We start from the raw sequence: 17,053 nt of genomic DNA on the forward strand, positions 1-17,053 counted from the left end.
TCTGGTATGTCATCATTGGGGATTTAGGAGAAAATGCTTTGGTTGTTAATTTCCCCAAGTTTGTCAAATTATTCTAAATCTTAAATGCCTTCAAGTACAATGAGTACTGCGATCTAGGGATGTCTGAATCGTTCATATGGGATGAGTATTCCTATTGGAAAAATAAGGCTCCCCAGAACAATCATATTTACTCATGTTTTCAAGAAAAACTAAGGAGACTCTGCTCACTGTTGTGGAAATATGAGGAAAGAATTTTTAAAAGAAGAAACAGATGAAAACAATTAAATCCCCTAAACTATTGACAGCGTGGGAGTAACAGTGTCAGATAAGGTCCGGGTCATTTGAGGAGATTTGCACATGTGCCAAAATTTAACGGCAGAATGGTGGAAGGAGGTGGAGTTCTATTTAAAAGACATAGCAGGCGAGTTCTTACAACCGCCAGTGCCAGCCATTAAATTGTATTGAAGATTTTTGTTAACTGAGTGGAAAGGGAAGCTGTTTCTTTGAGAGCTAGAGTCAATGGGCATGTGATTCTTATCTTACTACAGATGCTAATTTTCTATCCCTTCTCTAACCAAGCTGATTATTTTTGCACTGTACCTTTGCATCCTGACTCCCTTCTCTGCAACATCCCTCCTACCTTCTGACTGTGGTATAAGGGCTCAGGGATCTCCACTCCTATATGTATCTGACAAAGCCAGCTTTGACTCTTGGAAGCTTATACCCCCAAAGTCTTGTTGGCCTCTAAAATGCTACTGGATTCAAATCTCACTGTTTTACTGCAGACCAGCATGGCTACCCTCTGAAACTGTAATAAACAAAAAACTTCCCATAGTCTGGCACAGTTTTCATTCTGATGTACAAGAATAGCTGATTCAGGGATTTTTTTTTCACAAGGAAACACTAAATGATGTGATTTCCTCACCTCTAGTCTGAAGAGATGTTGTCTAGGAACAGACCTCCCTTTCCCCCATGCCATGCCATGCGAACACAGAATGAAATCATTATATTGATTGGCAGGTTATGGTGATGCTAAAAGCATAACGGAGGTGTGTTTCTCTGTTTAGATCCTCCCCTTCCTCCAAGCTACAGATCACCTTCCCATTCCTGTCACGAGGTAAAGATTGGAGCTAAGACCCCTTTTGGAGCTAAGACCCCTTGAGTGAAAAGCTGGAAACAGATAACTCGTGAAACTCAATTTTAATTTTATTTTTGAAGTGTAAATGTCCAATTACAAATAAATAATTCATACAATATAACTGAGTTATGATAGACACATTTTCAGGCAGTTCAGAATAACAACCAAGATTAATGAATTTACATAAATAATCAATTACTATAACAAAACAACTGGTCATCCAGTTACATTTTTAGCTTGGTCTAATGTGTATATATTCTTTCCTTTTGCCAGTTTAGAAGACAACAGATGTATACAGTTCTCTTACAAGCCCAGAAGAACACAAGTATCACATACTTAAAAACCAATTTTAAAAAAATGAGTCCGATGAGGAAGAGGAAGTCTAAAGGAGGGGAAAAAGAAACCTTGAGTATGTTGGCAACAAACAGTTATTTTCTATGGATTCCCATTATGTTGAATTTGCCATATAAATTACCACGGATGAATCACATTAATGTCACAACTCAAAAATAATTTCATCATTATTAAAAGCAATAGCCTATAATATATTTACAGGCTTCATTGTGAATTTTAATTGCACACTGCTTTTAGCCAACTTCAGCAAACATTGTACTGCTAAAAAGACAGCTTTCCCTTGAGGTAAATAGATGTGATTTCTGTAAACTGCAATAGCAGCAGCAGCAGTAAAACTGTCCAAGGTTTTTCTGGCATATAGAGGTACAATCCATCACTGCTGCTGTTTTCCTTTCAGTGAAACTTGCATGGGTCTCTGTCACAAATCTTGGTGAAATGAATAGGTTTTGGGCAGAAGCAGTGCTGGGTTGACATCTTCTCCAGCCCATCTCCACAAAAAGCTTTGCTTATCCTTGTTACAAGATACGTGTAGTGTTTGGACCAAAATGGCTTATGTTTAAACCCTGCAGAATTTCAAAATGCTTAAAATGGCAGAGTCACTCTCGTGAGTTTCTGTGTACAGGCTATCCACCGACGTCAGAGCTACTCCCTTGTGGCAGGACCCCATATAGTTATGAACAGTGTTCCTAGTGAGGCAATTATTAGGTCAGCCCTGCCCACATACCACAGCCACATGGATTCACACCTTGGAGAGACAACAACCAAGTTGTAAAGAGGCTTTAATTTTTAATGCTGCAATCTATCTTTCATAACTTCTGCAACTGGAAATGACTAATGCCAAATGAGGAGGAACAGCAAGGGAAGAACCACATAACCCTTCCTTCTTCATCTTTTTTTCTAATCGACAGTGATGTCACAGTAGTTTTGCAAAGAGTATCTTTCCTTACCATCTCTCCCTGTGCGGTTGCAGATTTTAAGCAGAACAGCTGGAAAAGGGAGGTTAAGCAGCTCCTCCCTCTTGCCATTTGTTCAAGATTTCAGCCTCTCGTTAAACGCAGATGCCAGCTTGGGGGTGGGGGGCTGTTCCATATATCTGTTATGTAATTTCTAGTTTAACCCTGAAATACTAGAAATTTTAAATTTATAAGCAGCTCTCTTCTAGTAGCAAGTGTTTTAAGTTTTTAAAGTTTCAGTACATGCTTCCAGGTCTAGTTCCTAAAAAATTACTTTCCTCTTATCTGTTGTCCCTTGGCAAAGCAACCCACCATGGTTTATTGCTAGAGGAGGGTCACAAACTGAATACAGTTTAGCAGGTCAAAAGGTATTAAAGGACAATTAGGGAAAATTCCAAAACAACTGCAAGGAACTCCTGCATTATAATTTTAGTAATCAAAGGGGGAGTGATCATTTCACTTTGATTGGTTTGGTCTTATTACCTGAATCTTAAAAGCAGAAAAGAACCCACATGTATTAAAACCGTTCAATGGAAGTCACGAGACATTACAAGTAACCAAACATTAGGCTATCTGGTTCCTTCCCTGTGAACATGGAATAGCTTCCATATGAATTGTCATATATAAAGCCCCCTCAATAGAGAACACATAGTCATGCACACAAAAACTAAATTGGTTTCTCATTCCTAAAGATAAAATGTTAGTATCTAATTCAAAAACCCTAGCAATTGGCAGGAATTGGTCCCTTGGAACCAGTAAACATGGAACTTAACATTTACAAAGAATGCATTGTTTTGTTTTGTGCTGAAATACAAAAACCCTCACAAATGTCACTCCTGGATTATTGAAACATCTCTCTATCATCTTACCATAATAAAGGAACCAAATATATGGAAACTCAGTCATTAAACAAAAACATAACATATTTGCAAAGGCCACGTAAGTCAGCTGTGTTCTATCTGCAGAGGGCACCTAAGAGCCATAGGTTTCAGTCACAAATGCTTCAGTTACAGATGCATGGCTTGGGTGCTCATACCTTTTAAAAGATTTTAATAAATCCACTGGAATTTCATTCCATGATGCCAAATGAATAAGACTCTTGAGAGTTAACACCAGTGCAAGTTATTTCCATTTGCCAAGCAATGACTCAAAATGTATTTTAGCTATTACAAAACATCTGCTTGTCAATGTGAAACAAAACTCCACAGGAGAAATGCACATGTCACTCTCTTTGTTTCAAAATTTATTTTCCAATTAAACCACAACTGTAAATTTGTTTCCTGAATATGTCAAGTTAAAGCTTTCTAAGAGTACTAAACAGCAATTATGGATTGTAGTAAGTACAAGATGGACATAATCCAACCCTAAATAAACACTTATATATTGCCTTCAATGGGAGCACTTTAACTGCTTCACAGTAACATTCAAAGCAGAGTTACAGCATTTTAAGTCATACATACAGCATAGGGTAGCACTGTAACTCTCCCACTGCAGGTACCAGGATCTAAAAGTGATTAACTCTGACTGGATTGTATCAAAAGTCTAAAGACCCATTACCTATATGTAGATCCAAGACCACAATTCTTATACTTTTCTAGGTAAAAGTAAAGGTAAAGTACTTTTCTAGGAAAGGAAGTCAATTCTTACAAATTAAAGCCTTTCCATATGTGCACAGATAAAAACTAATGGATGCTGTTCATCACATCAAGTTGCCAATATAGACGTATTTTTAATATCATAGTGAAAAAATATGCTGGTGAAAGGCTCTCCAAGTATAGACTAAAGTGGTACCCAGAATTTTCAACTCAGCACACTAATCTGGAGATCCATGAGGCTCAGCTGCACATACAGAACTCTGGAAGAAAAAGGGACTGCAGTGTTCTCTTGAATGTCAAGAAAATCACTTTTATATTCATCTCCAATTGCCTGTCCAAAGCTTTCTGCAGTTAGTTTCTACTTTTATGGAGGCCAACATGTTAATTTCTAATGAAAGTTATTTTCAAACTAAATGTTTTGGGCACAACAATGAAACATCTAAATAAATGAGACACAGGTTATGATCCCATGCATGCTTAACATGGAAAGATTCTTTATGAAAATGAGCAAAACTGATGTCCAACATAATGTCCCTAGAACAAGATTCGACCAACTAGGTAATTAAAATTTCCATCAGCATTCATGAACCACCCCCTGTATATCTGAAAAGTTCCCTTCACAAAGAGCACAATCCACCATACATTTTTCTTCTGCAAGTCCCACCATGACAGATTTGCAGGAGTGCAACCTCAACCCATTGTGTCTAGGAATTTGCAGGAAAACTTCATAATGGACTGCATTCTTGAACATTTGGCCTTCAGCTAGCCTTGAACTGGACTATAAGTATTGATTTGTGCAAAACAAAACAGCAAGCCTGAACTGTAAAGCTGGTAAAATACAAATAAAACTCTCACCTTTTGAAAAAGACATTGTCAAACATCAGGATGCATTTCTTTTTTAAACTGAGTTCTCACTATTTTTTCTTTATAAAATGGCCTCAATACATTTTGAAAAAGTAAACTATTTCTGTTAGACAGATTTAGCTTAGATGTAACATTTGCTGTGTTAAAGAGAAAACTTTGCATGAATAAAGTCTCAGAACAGCTTGTTCTGCAAGTACACCTGGTTATATACAATCTTTTGCCATGACCATTTTCCCTTACTTCAGATAAAAAATAAAATATATATGTAGGAGGAAACTGTCAGGCACATACTTTAGCTGTTGTTGTATAACATCAGAATATCAGACTATTTCTCTTGTAAGTTTATACAAAACAATTGCACAGCAACAAATAATCTGGTCTTCTGGCCAACAATGATTTTTTACCTATAGGTCATTTAATTGTACATAATTTCACATTGATCTCTCTTTAAAATTTAAATACTTATGTAAAAAAGGCCCCCAAACTAATCATATAGCCAAGTTATCCCTCTATATATCCAAACTTCAAAAAGTTACAAACAGAACATTGTACAGGATTTATAAATCAGGTTTAAAAACTTGAGGCTTCAAAATCATGTTCATCCAAGACGACTTTTAGGAAAAGTCACACACTGACAAGGTAGCAAAGGAAATGGGAAAAAAGGAGACAGACACAAGTTTGCTGCCTTAAAATTTTACTAATCCTGCCAGTTTAAAGATGTTGATATTATCAGAAGTAACAGCATAAGCTGAAAGTGATGAAAGATGTTTTTTATGTTGGTCCCAAGTGATGAGACATGTGATTCAAGTATTTCCTATTTGATCTGAGCTCACCATAGCAAACCGGTGCAAGAAAAGAAGAATTATTTTACTTTTGTTCCATACATTCGATTAATATCTGCCTGGTAGTATGCAGTAAGCTCTTTACGTTTTAATTTGAACGCATCTGTCACCAAGCCAGTCTCTGGGGTCCAAGGGTCAGGGCACAAATGAATTTTCAGGGGAATTTCAAATTTCTCCAGGTTTGCTGCAATGACAGAAAAAGGTCAACTTACCCAACACTAACAATTTAGCATACTCATCATATTATATTCCTAACAGCTGACTGGTGCTGACAGCAGTAATGATCTCTTAGGGATACATTAGAAGGAATTCAGGCTCTTTTGCTCTCACTCAATAAATGGCTAGTGATATCCATGTGGACAGTGCATGTGGGCCTCTGAGTTAGGGCCTGAATGCTTGAAAGCTCGACCAATTCCACACAGCATTAGTATATCAGGTTGTGGGGAAAACTGAACAATGCAAAAAAATGAGTAACGGTAATTAGTAAGCTAGTAAGCACTAGTTGGTGTTTTGGCCCTTTTTATCATTTTTATGTGGTGCTGCTACTTCTCTGTAAGCATTAACAGTTTTGCCAATCAACTCTTTATTAAACATGTCAAAGCAAGACATCAACTGTAAAAGATACGGGAAGTGTCACTCAAAATGAGAATTAAACATAAATTAAGCATGACCAAAAAAAGAATGGTGACTAATAAAACTTCAAGAAGCAGAATGTAAAGAAATACACAGATCAAATGTCCCTAAAGTTCTGTGGAATTTGCTGATCCATAAAGTCAGTCTAGAAGGCATATGAGCGACAGTATGATTAGCAAGAGAAACTTGCACAAGCACTAGTTGGTGTTGATGCAGCTAAAACAGCATTCAGGACTTGCCAAAAGGGGTACAGCATCCAACCATCAACACTCACCTAGTCCTACTTGCTATATTAAGAAAGAGATGGAGGTCTATACTGTCTCAAAGCACTGCTGGGCAGCCTAACAGATCTTTGGCTATAGAATTTTTTTCCTTCTTCTTTCCACTGCTGTTCTGCCTTACATAAGCCCTCCTGGTACCTAACAAAGTTCTAAAATAATAAGATACACAACAATTTAGAACCTTTAAAACATATCAAATGACTTGCAAAATAATAGAATATTCTCAGAACCACACAAAGTCTTTGTTCTGCACTCCTTTCACAAAAGAGAGAGAGAGAGAAGGCACTGCTGAGGTACCAGAACTTGGGTTGAATATGCCACGTTAAATTTTGCTACTTGCTTACAGCAGCTCAGAGGACTACAGACTACTTTATAAATTTTGCAATATTCTTTCCCAATTTTTTAATTCCAAAGATATAAAACACTAGTGGCATACACTGCAATTCAAAGAATACCTTCCTGAGAATAAGCCCCATTCACTGAACATGTCTTGGATTCTTGTTTATGTCCTCTGGTGCCCTAACATTCTCATTCCTTTGTTCTTGGTGTTGCTTTAAAATAGCATTAATTCCCAAGTCACCATATAGCTAAGAAGTGCCCCCACTGCTTCTTAGATCCCTGGATCTGGTATGCAGCAGTAGGGAGATATGTACTGCTAAGAGTCTGTTTCCTAAAAATGATGTTGTACTATCTGTCCTGAACTGGATTTTCTCTTCCATTGCATGGAAGAGCAAAGGTCTCTGCCCTGAACATCCAAAGTATTCTCAGTTCAACTGCCCTTTTTTGGGCACTTCAGTATTGGATTCATTTCAGCAACACAACTTGTGATAACAAAAACTAACTTAATTTTAGGGAGATTCTTCTGTATTTCTAATTGTTCCTTTTAAATGCAGTAGTTTTACATTTTTAATATTTGTTTTCATGGGGGAAAGATGCACCCAATATTTGTCCTTTGCTTACCTGTGTGAGCAGCATCTGCTAAAACCTTTTGCACTTCTTTCTCCATTTCAGCAGAGTTACATATCTCTTCCAGTGTTCCTTTAAATCCTCTCTTTCTTGCTAACTCTGTAAGTTCTTTATGGTTTGGCACAACAAATCCAATGATGTAAGACTGGAAACTAAGATGATCAATATACATCAACATGAAATCAAGGACGTATTTTTGTTCTTTGTTTTATGAAACTATAAAGTTCTCTAACACTTCATCACATTTTTTTCTGAATGTTTTTTCCTAGAATATAAAATACAAATCTTAGAACTGAGCAAACATTAATCCTGACAAAGGGATGCTCGTGAAGGCAGCGTCCCTGTGGAAAGTTCACCACACTCACACACCCCTCTAGTTTACAAGTTCTTACTACAGGGTCATGCAACCATCCTGCAATGAGTAATCACAAATCCGCCTCCTGTCCTCAGCTTTGCATTCATGATACCCGCACAATATGCAGTTTATCACGGGGAAGAGGAGGACAAGCGGCATCCTCACAACAAGAATACACACTTATTTGGTAAAAAGCCATGCAAATATCAGCTGCTCATAGGACTTCTACAGAAATGACAACTTATATTTAAGTTCTCAGATGTGGCATTACATTAAAAATTTCCCACTTGTGGCCCTGACCTGGATGGCCCAGGCAAGCCTGATCTTGTCTGATCTCGTAAGCTAAGCAGGGCTGACCCTGGCAAGTATTTGGATGGGAGACTGACTTCAAAGAATACCAGAGCCGGGAAGCAGCCGGCAGGCTATCAAGCCACTTCTCTGAACATTCTCCATGCCTCAGTAGGAGTCGCCAAGGGTCGCCATGATTTCTAGGCACAGGCACACACAGATACACACATGCAAAAATACCCCTCCCCCCAAATTCCCACTTCTGCAGAGCAGTTATGCACACAGACATTACTGCTTTACAGGATGGAGTGGTCTGGGATAAGGGGCATGCATCGACCCACTCAAAATCTCGCACATTTTCCCCTGACCTGGATAGCCCAGGCAAGCTCAATCTCATCAGATCTTGGAAGCTAAGCAGGGTCGACACAGGCAAGTACTTGGGATGGGAGACCTCCTTGGAATACCAGCAATCGGGAGGTGGGGGCAGACTTTATGCAGCCACCTCTCTGAATATCCTCCAGGCCCCCAGTAGGGGTCAGTCACCAGAGGTCGCCATGACTTCCAGGTGCACACACATGCACATATGAAAAATACAAAAGAAAAACAAAAAACCCACACCAAGATCTTGCACATTTTGCATGGGAAGACCCAAGAGCCTAGCTACATGTGATAGCTGCCTGAGAGTCTCCTCTCACAATCAGCTCAACAGCCAGGAGATGCTGGATTTCCTCTATTCTGTCTCACCCCCCCACACCCAGTAATCATCTGTAGATTGAACATGACTCCTTTCTTTATGCAAGGAACAATCCCATACTCCTGGCAGGACAGAGAAATGTGATGGCTGAAGCATTCTAGAATCCCCTGCCCATCCAGTTAGCTGTAGGAAGAACTTTGGGGTTCTCAGCAGACAGCTTTATAAGTAGCCAGGCTGTAAACTGGGGAGTCTTTTATTCCAAGACCACTGATTCAGTCAATTTTCAAAAAACAACAACCCATAAGCCATTCTTCTTCAGAAATGTGTTGAAGCATTTAAAGTGCCATCCTAAGCAGAGGGGTGTGTGTGTGTGTAAAGTGCCTACAAGTCGTAGCCAATTTATGGCAACCCATGCAAGGGGTTTTCAAGCTGTGAGAAGCAGAGGTTGTTGGCCATTGCCTTCCTCTGCACAATCTTCCTTGGTGGTCTCCCTTCCAAGTGGCAACCTTGCTTAGCTTCTGAGATCCGACGAGATCAGGCTATGCCATGCCCCCTTCCCTCACCCTAACCGGAGTCATATGGCTGAAATCTGCTTAAGATTGCACTGTTATTTGTTTAAACTTTTTCTTCCGTGAAAGATAGGAAGGGTTGGACACATGAAGTTCGACTCACTTCACTTTTCTCAGTGGTAATCAGGCAGCCAATTAATCAGAAAGCTGCTCACAACTTTTCCATGTATATTTGTGGGAAACAAAGACTTGCAACCATCATAAGCCATCTTGCAGCTGATAAGGGATAAACTGGGAGTCAACTTCTGCTCTCCAACTACAGAGATTTTGCTCTGTACCTTAAAAAGTTTCTTGGGAGGGAATGAGGAGCCCACTCCCAGCTGATCACCTGAACTCAGGCTCTTCTGATCACCCCACCCTGGAAACTTTGTCGCCTCTCAGACTTACTGAAATGTGTGTATGTGTGTGTGTGTGTGTGATCAGAAGTCCAGCTGGTTTCCCTTTTCTTCTCCCCACCCCCAGCTGTTAGCTTGGGCTGCTAAAAAATGAGAGAAATGACCTCGATCTCCTCCTCCATTTACAATGCAGAACTCAGCTTCATTGCTTCTGTCCCTACCCAGCTTAGAGGTGGAGAATCAGCTCTTTTCCCTCTCCCTTTTGCAATGCAGAAATTAAAAGTATTGCTCCTGTTCCCACCCAGCTTGGAGAAGAGGGGAGAGAAACAAGCTCTTTCTCCTCTCCTTTTTGCAATTTTACTCTATGGCTATTCTGCTGAGGTCTGGTGGATGAGAACCCAACTTGCAGCTTACCCCCAAATCAACTGAGAGCTGGCTTCTCATCAACAAAGAGGTGCAAACTGGTTTGGTAGCTGTTAGAGTTGTTCAATACAATCCAAACACATCGCTGATCAGCTCACAGTGTAACTGTAAATATTTGATCAGGTAAGTTTGACTGCCAAACAGGTTCGCTAAGAAATTTGTGACAACCCTAGAGGGTTGAATCCGTATAACAAATCTGATCCAATGTTAAAACAAATGACAATAATAAAAAGTTCAATAATGCACCATACTACATATGGTACAGAGATTTCTGAAGGGTCACCCATAATTAAAACAAACAAACAAACGGTGCTTGTTCAAAGTCTTGTAATGATTGAGTTAGCAGGAATCGATTCTCCTGTCAAACTTTGCACTAAATCTATACATATTAAAAGGTGTTCTTTAAGCACTGAAAAATGGTCTTGAATACTTTGCCAATTTAGCACAAATAATAACAAGTACTCCAGCTATCTTACCTGCTTGCATATACGCAAATATTATCTACCAGTGGAAGATTCTTCAAAGCTGCTTCAACTTTACCAAGAGAAATATATTCTCCTGCTTGAAGTTTTACAAGATCTTTTTTACGATCTGGAGAAAGGAGAATAAAATGACAGTTATTCATAACAAGATTTGGCATACTTTAAATAAAGACATATGAGACTATTGTTTACTGCCACACTAAGATCATCAGAGGTTTAACACTGCAAGAAGTCTTACTATTTGTTTAATCCTTTTTAATCAATAGAACTGGAATTTTAACAATATCACACAGCATTACAAATATAAATATATTTACTTTGTATTAAATCTTCTGTCTAGTGAATTCAAGGTCTTAAATATCAATTGCATTTTCTTTTGTTACTACTCATTTTTATACACACACAAACACACAAATAAATATAATATCCATCACAATCCAAAGAACACTTTCCTAGGAGTAAGTCCCATTGGATAGACCTGAGTAGGATTCTGAGCAGATCTGCTCAAGATAGTTCTCTTAATTAACTACTCCCAAACATAAACTCCCACTCCTTTTTCCCCTCCTTCGTACTCCCTACTCTTAGATGCCTGAATTTGCAGCTTTTACTTCTTGTTGATAGGCTATGTTAGGAAAGAGGGTGGGGGAGGGGGTAGCATTACAAGGAATTAGTTGTTATATTTACTATCTTATGTGAAAAATCTTAATGGAAAAAATAAAAAACATTAACGGTTTGATCCACTGCACGTTTTGTTGGGACAAAATCCCAGTGAACTCAATTTGTTTTAAAAGTGATTTTTAAAAAGGACTATTTGTGTTTTTCCCATTTTAACCGGACAGTTAGATTTTAACTATATAGTACTTGATCAGGGAGAAGTATCTATAGCAAGTGTGTCAAACATGCAGCCCACAGGCCGGATCAGGCCCTCAAAAGGCTCCTATCCAGCCCACAAGGAACTGGCTATCTTCTGCTTCTTTCTCCAGTTCTGCCGCTGCATCGCGCTTGCTTTACCAGACTCTCTCAAATCACACAGAAGAGATAGACAGGCAAGCTTCTGTTCCCTGCACTGGCTGAGGCTCCTCCCCCTCCAAAGTTAGAGCTTGCTTCCTGGCCAGGCTTCCTCAATCCCACAGAAGACAAAGGCAAGCATTTCTTCCCCTCCATTGGCTGAGGCTCCTCCCCTTCCTCCTGCCTTGCTTTGTTCAGCTGCCTCAGTTGCGCAGGAGAGATACAAAGCACCTTTAAGACCAATAAAGTTTTAGTCAAGATATGAGCTTTTTGCCGAGAGAGAGAGAGAGAGAGAGAGAGAGAGAGAGAGAGAGAGAGAGAGAGAGAGAGAGAGAGATATTTGTTGGGCGCATTACGCCAGGGCTCTCTTGGATGCAACTGGGTTTGCCTCCCTTTTATCACTGTATTCAAGTCCTCATGATCTAGTCTTTCTCAGTAGGAAAGCAATGTGAGCTATTTAGATGAGGAATAACAACAAGCCAGTGACGTGGATTAAGGTGAGAATGTGTCCAGACCAAGTTCACCGAGCACATTTCCTTTGTAGACTGGGAATTCTGAATTTAGACTTCCCAGACAGTAGGCTGATACTGACTGTCTCTCTGTTCTTGCACTTCCCCATGGGAGTTGTAGTTATTTCTCTGGGGAAGACTATAGTTTTGTAGACAAACACATAGCCCTCAGTCTGTGTCAGGATGCCTTCTCATGTTCTTGACCAGCACATGAAGCAATTTATGTATAAAAGCTCACAATGCCCAGCCATTTCATATTTTCCCCTGGGTCCTAGGCTCAGAATACTGAACATGAGATTTCTGTAATGAATGTCAGAGTAGCTGTTTTATTACAAAGGAACTTCAGGAACAGAATAGAAAGGGAAATTGCTGAATTACAAGTTATTACAACACTTGGAACAAAGACCTCCCCAGGACTCAACAGGGATATTGGTTTTTTATCTCATTACATATACTAACTCATTCAGTCCTCACATATGTATTCTCAACAAGAAGGACTATAAATCCTCTGTATTTTAGTGTTTGTCTTTTTCAGAATAGTATATTAGAATACTGAATGTAATACCAGGAATATTGGGATGTTTTGCTGACATGACCCTGCATCCACCTCAAAAAGTGCTGTAAAGTCATCTTCACGCCTGGGAGGACAGAATGGAGATTCTTGGTTTGCTTCCCACAATTAGAAAATACACCTTTGAACATTTACCTGCTATTCGGACATATTTATTGCTTTATAGCTGTTGACCGTATAATCTTAGCTTGTTATTTTGGACTTTGCATATCTTAAACATCACCATGTTGCATGTTAATTTCCCTGTCTATACGTTTGAACCTTACACACCATTCCAATGTATTTGAAAAAGTGTCCCTTCCACACGAAAGCACATCCCTTGAATAAATCTTTTGTTGGTCTTAAAGGAGACACTGGACTCTAAATTTGTTCTAATAAATCAAAAGTAGGTTTGCAACTTACAGATAGACACCTGAACAGCATACTCAAGATTGCTACAGCACAGACATTTTGATGTAATAATTCAGAGCAAGAGGTGTAAGTTATCAGAGACTGTTAAATAAACAAAATATTGCAAGAGTGCTAGTTTTCTAAGCATGTTTTATTTAAAGTAAAAAAAATGTGTTTATGTCCTTTATAAAGTTTATATCTCCGCTAACTGGCATTACATTTTATGACACACATGACCCAACCCAACAAAGTCTCATTTATGTCAGAACTGGCCCTCATGAGTTCGACACCCCTCATCTATGGTATGATCTTGCTACAGTCGAGGACTTTTAAATGCTATTCAACTCAACAGACAAGTGCATAAACTTTCCCATTAAGTCCCAGGGATATCAAAGTGCTTAAACTTTTGCAGATCAATCATTTATTACAGTCATAGACTAGTAAAAAAACAGGTTGCTTACCTATAACTGATGATCTTCGAGTGGTCATCTGTGCATTCACACCACCCGCCCTCCTTCCCCGCTGCTAGCGGGGAAGGAGGGCGGGTGGTGTGAATGCACAGATGACCACTCGAAGATCATCAGTTACACGTAAGCAACCAGATTATCTTCAACATGGTCTCTGTGCTTCACACCCATGGGAGATTAGCGAGCAGTGGCCTACCTGGAGGAGGGTGCTGGCAGGTCCTTACTGCGTCGCCGAAGATAGAATGTGACGTCCCATGTTGGTATTAGAGTTCTTACGGACGTCCAGGGCATAATGCCTCATGAAGGTGTTAGGCGTGTCCCAGGTAGCAGCCTTGCAGATGTCCGTCAGGGGCACTCCCTGGAGGAAGGCAATGGAAGCCGCAACAGCCCGGGTTGAATGGGTCTTGATGGGGCCAGGCAACGGCTGCCTTGCAATCAAGTAGCAGAGGTGGATGAGACCCACAATCCACTTTGAGAGGCGCTGAGCCGTGATGTGAGTCCCCAGCCTCGCTGGTGCGTATGAGACGAACAGTTGGGAGTCACGTCTCGTTGGGCGGGTTTTGATGAGGTAGAACACTAGTGCCCTTTTGACATCCAAGGTATGTAACAGTCTGTCCTCTGGGGATTTCGGAGCTGGGAAGAAATCCGGGAGGAAGACCTCTGCCTGTAGGTGGAACTCTGACACTACCTTTGGCAGGAACGAAATGTCAGGGACGAGGTGGACGCCGTCTGGCAAGAATGACAAATAAGGCGTGTCATGCCGGAAAGCCAGTATTTCTCCAACTCGCCTTGCAGAGGTGATGGCCACTAGAAAGGCCGTCTTCCAAGACAGGAATTTCATATTGCAAGTTGCGAGTGGCTCAAAGGGTTTCCTCGTAAGTTGACGAAGGACTAGAGGAAGATCCCAGGGAGCGACAGGAGTCTTAACAGGAGGGTAGAAGTGTAACAAACCTTAAAAAAAATCTTTTCGAAAGCGGATGTGAAAACATGGTGCATCCGTCGACGTGAACATGGTAGGCTGAAATTGCGGCCAAATAAACTTTTAAGGATGAATGGGAAAGTCCCGCGTCAGCTAGGGACAGGAGGAATTGGAAAACTTTCTCGAGGCCTGCGGAGGAGGCTCGAGGGGCATCATCACCTAGGGAAGAATAGAATCATTGCCATTTATAATGGTAGAACCTTCATGTAGCAGGTTTCCTGGCGTTCAGTAGAACATTGGCTACGCGGGTTGAAAAACCTTTGACGTTATTCTCCATGCCGTCAATTTCAAGCGTGGTACGTTGTGATGTAGGAGAGGGGAGTCTGACAAGAAGAAGAGGTCCTGTACCGGAGGGAATTGGTGGTACATTCCCCTTGAAAACTCGAGGACTGTAGAGAACCATGGTTGTCTCGGCCACCACGGTGTTATCAACAAGCAGTCCACTCCATCTCAGATGATCTTGCGTACCACTCTCAGAAGTAGGGGTAAAGGAGGGAAAAGGTACAGAAGGCCTGAGGACCAGGGAAGAAGGAGTCCGTCTCCGAGTGATTGTGAGTTCCTGCCGCCTCAACTGCAGAATAGGGGAGATTTTTTGTTGGCTCTGGTGGCGAAAACATCGACTTGGGGAGATCCCCACCAGCGGAAGAGCCTTGCTCGACTTGGAGACTGAGCCTTGCTTGACTTAAATGATCTGCCTGCACATTCAGGTGACCTGGGATGTGTGTGGCTACCAAAAAGATGTCGTGAGCGATGCAAAAGTCCTATAACTGAATGGCGAGGTTGCAGAGACGTAGGGAGACTGTGCCTCCTTGTTTGTTTATATAACTGGGCACGGTGGTATTGTCCGTGAGGACCGTAATACATTTCCCTTTGATTACTGATAGGGGTAAATGGAGATACCCCAGAGACGAAGGAAAGCCACAACCACAATCACAGTCTTCGTGAAGACTCTTGGGGCGCTGGACAGGCCTAACGGCAGGGCTGCATACTAGTAATGCTGTTGACCAATCACGAAGCGTAGGTATTGGCGGTGGGAGGGGTGGATGGTGAGGTGGGAGTACGCGTCTTGGAGGTCGAGGGTGGCCATCCAGATGTGTTTCCGTAGGAGTGGCATAATCTGCTGTAAGGACACCATGCGGAAGCGATGGTAGGTTACAAAACAGTTCAGTGCCCTCAGATCTAAAATGGGTCGAACGCCTCCATCTCTCTTCGGGACTGTGAAGTATTGGGAATAAAACCCCGTCCCGTGGAGGTGTGGTGGTACCTGTTCAATGGCTCCCTTCCGCAGAAGGACGGACACGTCTTCCAGGAGAGGTGGGGAAGGGTGTGTGGAGATGACGACAGGAGTAATGGGGTTCTCATGGAATTGGATACGGTAGCCTCGGGTCAAGATTGACAGCACCCATTCGTCCGAGGTGATGTGATGCCAAGTATGAAGGAAGGGTGATAGATGGGTTTGAACTGACTCAGTGACAGGGAAGTCAAAAACTCTGCTTGGAGGGTTTTACCTGTTTGGTATGGGAAGATTGTTGTCCAGATCCAAACCTCGTTTTTTGGTATGGAGGTTTTTGACCTCCCAAAGACGTACGTGGTCTCCATTGTCTGTCTGGAGACTGACGACTTGGCGCACGCCTCTGCCAAGACCTTGACCAGGTACAGGGATGGTATTGTTGTCTCGCAGAGGGTGACACTCCTAGAGCTCGCGAAGCCTTTATGCTTGGAGTGTGGAATCAGTAGTGGTGTTGAAGAGGCCAAGGCCGTCAAACGGAAGATCTTCAACGTAAGACCTAGTATCCAGAGGGAGAGTCATACTGCGGAGCCAGGAATGTCTCCGGAGTGCTATAGCAGAGGCCATCATCCTGGAAGATGCATCTAGGGCATGCTTTGAAGTGTTTATTTGTTGTTTTGCCAACACCATGCCCTCCTTTTGAATGACTCTGGCTGCCTGAAGCTTGTCTTCTGGAAGGTGGGTCAATAGTTCGGAGAACCTTTCCTAGAGAGTATATTGATACCTGCTCATGCAGGCCAGATAGTTAGTGGTTTTGACACCCAACGCTCCGGTGGAATAGAAGCGTCTGCTGAAGGCGTCCAATTTTTTACTTTCTCTGCCTGAAGGTGCAGTGTGTTCGTTTAGATTTTGAGGAGGATGTTACAACCACAGAGTTTGGTTGAGGATGGGAGAATAGGAATTCAGCCCCTGTCTCTTGGACTCTGTACATATGGTCCAGTTGTCTTGTTGACACCGGGGCTGACAAAGGTTTCTCCCATGGTGCCTTTGTAGCTTGCAAAAGGACAGTGGACATGGGTAATGCCAGAGTGGAAGATGAATCAAGCTGGACGATGTCAAAAACTGCATC

The 17,053-nt window shown here is 41.3% G+C and overlaps 1 protein-coding gene across 2 annotated transcripts in view; it reads right to left on the reverse strand.

The window, feature by feature from the left end:
* Positions 1-1,288: 1,288 nt before the first annotated feature.
* ACSL3 (acyl-CoA synthetase long-chain family member 3) overlaps positions 1,289-17,053 on the reverse strand; it is a 98,708-nt gene continuing 82,943 nt past the window's right edge. For both annotated transcript variants that reach the window (XM_015417640.1, XM_015417639.1), the window contains 3 exons: positions 10,767-10,881; positions 7,621-7,778; positions 1,289-5,930 (listed from right to left, as the gene is read on the reverse strand). In XM_015417640.1, coding sequence (XP_015273126.1) covers positions 5,767-5,930; positions 7,621-7,778; positions 10,767-10,881 — 437 coding nt within the window. In that variant the 3' untranslated portion in view covers positions 1,289-5,766. The remainder of the gene's footprint in view (positions 5,931-7,620; positions 7,779-10,766; positions 10,882-17,053) is intronic.

Source organism: Gekko japonicus, unplaced genomic scaffold (assembly GCF_001447785.1).
Source record: "Gekko japonicus isolate JY-2015 unplaced genomic scaffold, Gekko_japonicus_V1.1 scaffold38, whole genome shotgun sequence".
Taxonomy (NCBI): Eukaryota; Metazoa; Chordata; class Lepidosauria; order Squamata; family Gekkonidae; genus Gekko; species Gekko japonicus.